Genomic DNA, 7,400 nt, shown 5'->3' on the forward strand with positions numbered 1-7,400 from the left:
CTCAGTCCTACAATTGGTGCAACTTTAAATATGAAATATTCTAGTCAAAGTTATTCTAGAAATATCTATAATCAATTAATTAAATAATATTTATTTAATTATATAATGTATTATCAAAAGTTGAAAATACTACATTGAAATTTTGACAAGGTAAAAATATGCTAGATAGTTATAGTAGGATTGAGATTCAACAATTGTGAGAGATTAAATATGCATAATCAAAATTGATAACACACAAAACAATTAAGATCACAAGAAAATCTAGTCTTGATTATTTCTTCTCTCTCATACTTGAAGAACTCGACCACCTTTCTTCCAACAAACTCCACGGCCGAGCTCCTCCTTCTATAGCCGCACATCTGCCGCTGCCGACGTGCAACCACAGGAAATCCGACTTCATCTTAATGGAGAGTCTAGAATAATGAAACATTAATTGTACGAATTATGTTCTCTCCGAAATCTTGGAAGGCCAACCTTGTAGCCAATAGTTCTGGTGTCTTGCTGGACTTGGCTTCGATACTCTCCAAAGGTAAAATCTTTATACAGGGAAGGTTTTTTACAACTCCCAACAAAAGAATCATAGGAAGGACAAATGAAATAAGCAACCGAGAATCTCTCCATAGTTGCATTGCTCATCACTTTGTGTTTAACGCTTTTATAAATATCATTGCTCCAAGCCTGCAAAAATATATATGTTTATATTTAAATTTCAGATTGTAATTAATCATATTGTCAATTAAATACCTAAATGCAAATAAGATTAATTGATTTTTATATCTTTTATACTCCCCGTTCCATAATTAGTTTAAAGAGTTAAAGACAGTAAGCAATATCCATCTCTACAGGAGACCGTTTCAAACATGATGTTTCAGCTAGCCGTTATATGGTGGTCGGAAAATTGGTAATTGAGTCAATACCACATGCTCGTTTTTCATGTACAAGCTAGTGCAATTATTAAGAATGGCATGTTCGGGTAATGATTTAATCTAGATATAATTGGCATGGCTCCAAGCATGCAAAGAAGTACCTGAAAAAGATCGCCGATATTGACAATAAGTGCATCTTGATTGGGTTTAACAGCAACCCATTTGGAGTCTTTCAGAAGTTGAAGTCCCCCGACTCGGTCTTGATGTAATATCGTAAGATAATCACTGTCCGTGTGTGGAACCAAACCAAATACTTGTTGCTGAGCGGACAAAGTGCAGATCGGGTAATGATTTAATCGTAGAAAACACGTGCTTTCTTCACAAGAGATCGTGTCTTCTTCGAACCAGCTTCCTCCATTTTTGCTGCTCAAATTCATCATCAAAACCCCAGTCAGCTGTTTAGCTAGTTTCTGCATTGTTGCTGCGTACTCGACCAACACTTCCCTGAAACATATTTCAAGTGCCTAAGTGTGATCGATTTTAACAATACATTTGTAAAAATTACAATGATTTTCATGCTAGCTATCTTATATTCTCGAGTGGTTTTTTCATTTTCTACGTACTTTTAACTTGTGACATTTTGAATTTCGTTAAATGGTCTAATAAAAGGTATCTCTGATCTCCATACAGACAAATATATATATACAAAAAACATTATTTATGTTACGTACCTTAAAGAGTCGAACTCCCCGTAACATGCTGGATCCGAAATCTTTGTGAGTGATATATGAAAGGCTTCGGACCATGAAAAGTTCTCGGGGGAATTCGCGGTCGTGCTTCCCCATCTATACGAATTATTCAACAGCCCGTGGGACGACTTGGTCTTGAAAGGTGCATTGAACAACTTAATTTGCTCTCTCCTTATTTCCGTTAACAACTTCACACTTACTCCATGGTTCACTATCTGAAAGAATCCCCATTCCGAAGAAGCTCTCGCTATCGCTTCAACGCATTCGACCCTCTCCCTATTATCACCACTTGTTAAACCTCTCAAATCAATTAAGGGAAGCTCCTCAACGTCGTAAATTTGATCGCTATTAATATCGTTCGGTACTAGTTTTCTTGAATCATTTTTATGATTGAGTAGTAGTTTGTTGAAATCTTTGTCTAATGTTGGATGATTACACTCGTAAATCATTTTGGAAACACACGGGTAGTTTGAAGAAAAGAAGAGGTGTTCATGGGGTATTTAATTTGTAGGCTAAGTCGTCAAAGGCCGGACTACTCTCAATCATTATTATATAAAATTATTTACCATAAAAGGAAAAAAAAATTGTTGTGAAGAAATCTACTGATCTAAGTTCAAGAAAAAAATTTGAAGGGGTACGGATTTGTTAATTTAATTAAATAAAAATTCAAGAAATATTAGCAAACGTGCAATAAAAAGTTATTAATCTAAATCCATGATTGATGTAAAATTTCAGTCCAAAAGTATGTTTTTTAAACTTTTGCTTTTTAAATATAAATCACAATTTAATATCGAGTAACATATATGGCAAAAACTTGTGTGAGACGGTCTCACAGGTCGTATTTTGTGAGACGGATCTCTTATTTGGGTCATCCATGAAAAAATATAATTTTTTATGTTAAGAATATTATTTTTTATTGTGAATATCGGTAAGATTGACCCGTCTCACATATAAAAATTCGTAATACCATAAGAGATCTATTCAACGTATATAAGATAACACAGGTTCACATGTAGTTGAGGCGGCAAGTAATAATAATAATAAAGAATAAATTATACAAGGAGAAAGNTTATATATATTTTGTCATTATTCTCATCATAGTGGTTGCAACTTTTGATTAGGAATATGTCTACTTGGTTAAACATATAAATTGATAACAACGATTTGTAAGAATTAATAAGTTATTATAAGATGTCTTAATCGTAGGAAACATTTGTTGATGTAACGATTTCTCGTACTTAAGACGTAGTGGAAGTTTTCAAATTTTAGTTTTGATAATCAAAATTTTCTTGGGCATCGTATAATTCAAATATCAACAATATGAATTATATATCAATAATAAGGTGTTTATATGATTTACCTTTGCGTTCTAAACGCTTGACATCAAGTTATTCCTGATTTTAAATGGAGATACTTTTTTTTTTTGTAAATTTCTACGAACGATCTAATGGATCAAATATATTTCTGCAATTCTCCGAATTAATTCCACGATTGAAAAGTGTTTCCCTTGTTTAGATCACACTAGATATATAGACGAAATTCTGCGTTGACATCCACGATTGGAAGGTAGTGGTGATCTGGTTGTACTACGGCGGCGACATGACAGTGTTTGGTGGTGGAAGGTGGTGCTCGGATGTGAGGTGCTTCTCAAGGGGTGGCTGATTTTTACTTTTGGACAAGAGAGAGAGGGGACGAGAATTCAAGACTAGATTTTCTTGTGATGTGTTTTATTTATATTCTCATGCGATTTTTACATTTGGTATTTGAAGTTATAGCCCAAATAAAATTTTTCGTGGTTCATGTTGGCTTTGTTTAGACATTGAAATCACTTAATTCCAATAACATATGAATTAGATATGAATTTTCTATTGAAGCATGTCAAAACTATTTTCTGTGTCTATGGTTGAGAACAACTTAATGTATTTTGGGAATATGATTTGTGTGCACTAAGATTCTCGAGTTGTGGTTCAAATAAAAGTTGTAGAATTATTTGTAATCGTCGTAATGAAACTGAAATCGTTAATTCTATCAAGAATTGAGAGAGTTATGTGCATTTGCCTGAAACTGCTCAGCTGATGGAAATCCATGATGAGAATGAAACCAGTGTATTCAATTGAATTCCAGGAATACACATATGAGAATTGGAAATTGGTTTCAACTGGAAAAATAATTAAGTTAGTTTTCATTTCCAATTTGTGGAACTTGATTTGAGTTCAAAATGAATGAGACATGAATTTTATGCTATATATCAAGTGACAAACTTGAAAATCTGTTTCAGAACTTACTATACAAAGTTTATATATTGTACGAATTAGCCTATCAAAATGAACGAATTTCAATTTAATGTTGTCTGAGAAAATGTGGGAAATCAAATTAGGATTCCAACCATATATTGTAAGTATATTTTGGATAAGTGTATGATGCGTTCGACCTTAAAAATAAGACTAGGTACAAGTAAAAAATGACGAAAGTTGATTATATGGAATTTCTTAGACTTTAAATACGATTATTGAGTTATAAAAAAATCGCAAGTGGAAAGTTAAAGATTTTGGATAATAATACGTCGAGTTTGGATTTTTTTAGAAAATAACTCAACTATAAATATTTTTGAAATAATAGTTGAATTATTGTTGATGAATTTAAAATTTACTCGACTAGATTTATTATTTAATTTGTAGGCCGAAGTGATAAATTTGGAAGTTAAAATTGATCGTTTTTATCTTCGTGGCATATTTAGATATGTTACAGTTTTGTAACATATGACAGTAACATATAAATTATGTTTTAAACATATTTATTTGTTATTGTGAGTGTTAATGTGAATATGTGGTTTATATCAGAATGTTAAATGCCTTGCTGATTTTATGTTCACTTATTTGATATATTTATGGCATTTAGTTTATGACATGATATTATGGCATTCATGTTGGCATTCATATTGATCCCTATCATTCTTGTTACCCATTTTGTTTGTTGTATTGTATTCCTTGCACACATGGTTATTTCAGAATCAGTTAACGGCTTTTGAGTCGATTTATCTCTGATACCGAAATAATGATTGTCTATCACTTGATGCATTTTCTGCGTCATATGCACTCGAAATATTGACATCATATGTTGTTCATTATTGTGTCTTCTTATTATATCGTTATCAGCTGTATGGAAGCAGAGTCGTGGATGTTTATTAGACATAGCATGAGGTACCTCTCATACTTGACATGACGGTTTAGCTGCATGACGATACAGCTCTCCTATGTATTGTTGCTCGAGCATTACTCTTTTTGTTATCGTACCATTTATTGGCTCTTATTTCTTGTTGTGATTGAGTCATGTTCATGCATTACATATTTCATTGTTATATATGTTTATGCATGATTTATGTTTACTGTTTCATACCAGAATCCTGAAATCAGTATTTTATAGTGAAGGGCTACTGTGGTTGCTATTGGGCACCATGGTAGGTCACCCGAGTATTTTTCCAGTACCAGGAGAAGGTTCTGACTGTGGAGCTCGTGACTGAGATAGGATTCTTGTTGGTCATAGTTGAAGTCTCTCAGTTGGCCCATTTTTATTATTTTGAAGTTTGGTCAGTTCTATGTCAGAGTCTATTGACCCGGGAGATGCCCTGTGTATTTGTTATGGTGCATTGAGACTTATTTTATGTTGTAATCCTTGCCGGTTATATTTGAACTTCTAACTGTGAATTGTTGTTTTGTGCCTCGTTTGACACTTGTGTGTGATTGTTTTTGAATACCGCAACATCGTCCTTGAGTCATTTTTCTTTTACAGGTATTTTAAATTTTTGGTACATCCTATTTACAAGGAGGTTCTGTCGAAATTTTTCCAGGCCTGAAGTGTATTTTAAATTATTTAAAACCATTTTCCACAGCAGATTTAAATAAATCAACAATGTTTGATAATTAATTGTAATTATAATAACGATGCCTCACATCATGGTATCAGAGCGTAAACTGAGATAATCTCGAATTAAATTCTAGGACACTCAATTTTTGGCACTAAAATGTTCATTGCACTTGTGTATGTTACTTACCAACATGAGTATGCGTTTATGTGCTTTGTTTATTTCCATTATAATTCTTATATGTTATGTTTTACAGAATGGAAGAAGTAAGTGAAACCTCTACTGGTAGGAGTCGTGGTCGAGGTCGTGGACATGGTATACCTCGTACTCGTGTTGATGATGATAATGTTACCCAAGTTGTTGGTCAGTTAAAGAAGTATAGGATGGATGAGTTAGTTGCCCATTTCCATACCATACATCCACCTCGTTATAGTGGTACTGAAGGAAATGAAAAAGCTGAGTTAATGGATTTCTGAAATTGTCGATCTCTTCGATTTGATTGAGTATTCACCTGAGCGTCGTCTGAAGTTAGCCTTTCATCAGTTGAGAGACCGTGCTTAGAAATGGTGGTTTACTACATTGATAACTCTAGATGCTCACAAAATTGTTCCATCTTGGGACATCTTTAAGTTAAAATTTCGGGAGAGTTATTGTCCTCATTTATTCTATAGTTCTAAGGCTTTTGAATTCCATAATCTTAAGCAGGGAGATAAGTCAGTTGAGAAATATGATGCACTTTCTACGCTATGCAGAGGTATTCTCCTCATGTTGTTGCTATTCAGGTAGCTGTTGCGGAGATTTTTGTTGAATGATTGAATGATCTTCTGCATCTTTTTGTCTCTACTGGGAAACAAATGAATTATGCTGAAGCAGTTGAATTAGCCAAGAGAGCTAAGGCTAGTCTGAAAAGAATTGGTAACCGAGTTCTTACTCAACACCATCAGTCTTGGGCTGCTGGTTCACGGTGGCTCGAAGAAAAGGAAAAAAAAGGGAAGGGCCGCGACCTAGGGCTTGTGCATGGGTACGAGCGGCTTGGTTGAGGGCTGGGGGCCTCGGTGTTGGTCCAAGAGGGTTGACTAGGGTCCCTAGGGGGTCTGTTCAGGGTATGGTTCAAGGTTGCTCGGCCATGACTCGATGAATTTGGGTCGTGGCTCAAGGGGAGATTGCTAGGGTTCGAACTTAGGGTTTAGGAGGAAAGGGTCTGAACCATGGTCCACGGGGGTCGGTTCATGGATCACGAGGGTATTTTAAGGATGTAAAGTTTATGTTTAAAGTTTGAGAAGAAAATATTTAAGTTTGAATTTATTCGGAAATTAAACGCTTCGTGAATCATTAATTAAGGAATTAAATCGAAATCCTCAAGTTTACGTTAAATAAAAATATTAGAAGTCAAATTTAAGCTTAAATNATTCGTAATACCATCTCATAAGAGATCTATTCAACGTATATAAGATAACACAGGTTCACATGTAGTTGAGGCGGCAAGTAATAATAATAATAAAGAATAAATGATACAAGGAGAAAGAAACAAGGTGGAGACATTTGTCACAACGTTACATGGTTGGTCGTCTTCGTCATAATTCACGTGTGTTTNTATCAACAATATGAATTATATATCAATAATAAGGTGTTTATATGATTTACCTTTGCGTTCTAAACGCTTGACATCAAGTTATTCCTGATTTTAAATGGAGATACTTTTTTTTTTTGTAAATTTCTACGAACGATCTAATGGATCAAATATATTTCTGCAATTCTCCGAATTAATTCCACGATTGAAAAGTGTTTCCCTTGTTTAGATCACACTAGATATATAGACGAAATTCTGCGTTGACATCCACGATTGGAAGGTAGTGGTGATCTGGTTGTACTACGGCGGCGACATGACAGTGTTTGGTGGTGGAAGGTGGTGCTCGGATGTGA

At 34.3% G+C, this 7,400-nt stretch overlaps 1 protein-coding gene across 1 annotated transcript; it reads right to left on the reverse strand.

Moving 5' to 3' along the window:
- Nucleotides 1-429: 429 nt before the first annotated feature.
- Nucleotides 430-2,064, reverse strand: LOC140963984 (gibberellin 2-beta-dioxygenase 6-like). Its single transcript, XM_073423462.1, has 3 exons — nucleotides 1,598-2,064; nucleotides 1,028-1,370; nucleotides 430-678 (listed from the first exon to the last, which is right to left on the reverse strand). Exons 1-3 carry the CDS (start codon nucleotides 2,062-2,064, stop codon nucleotides 430-432), a joined length of 1,059 nt encoding a protein of 352 aa, XP_073279563.1.
- Nucleotides 2,065-7,400: the final 5,336 nt, after the last annotated feature.

The sequence above is a fragment of the Primulina huaijiensis genome, chromosome 18 (genome assembly GCF_012295235.1).
Source record: "Primulina huaijiensis isolate GDHJ02 chromosome 18, ASM1229523v2, whole genome shotgun sequence".
Classification (NCBI taxonomy): Eukaryota; Viridiplantae; Streptophyta; class Magnoliopsida; order Lamiales; family Gesneriaceae; genus Primulina; species Primulina huaijiensis.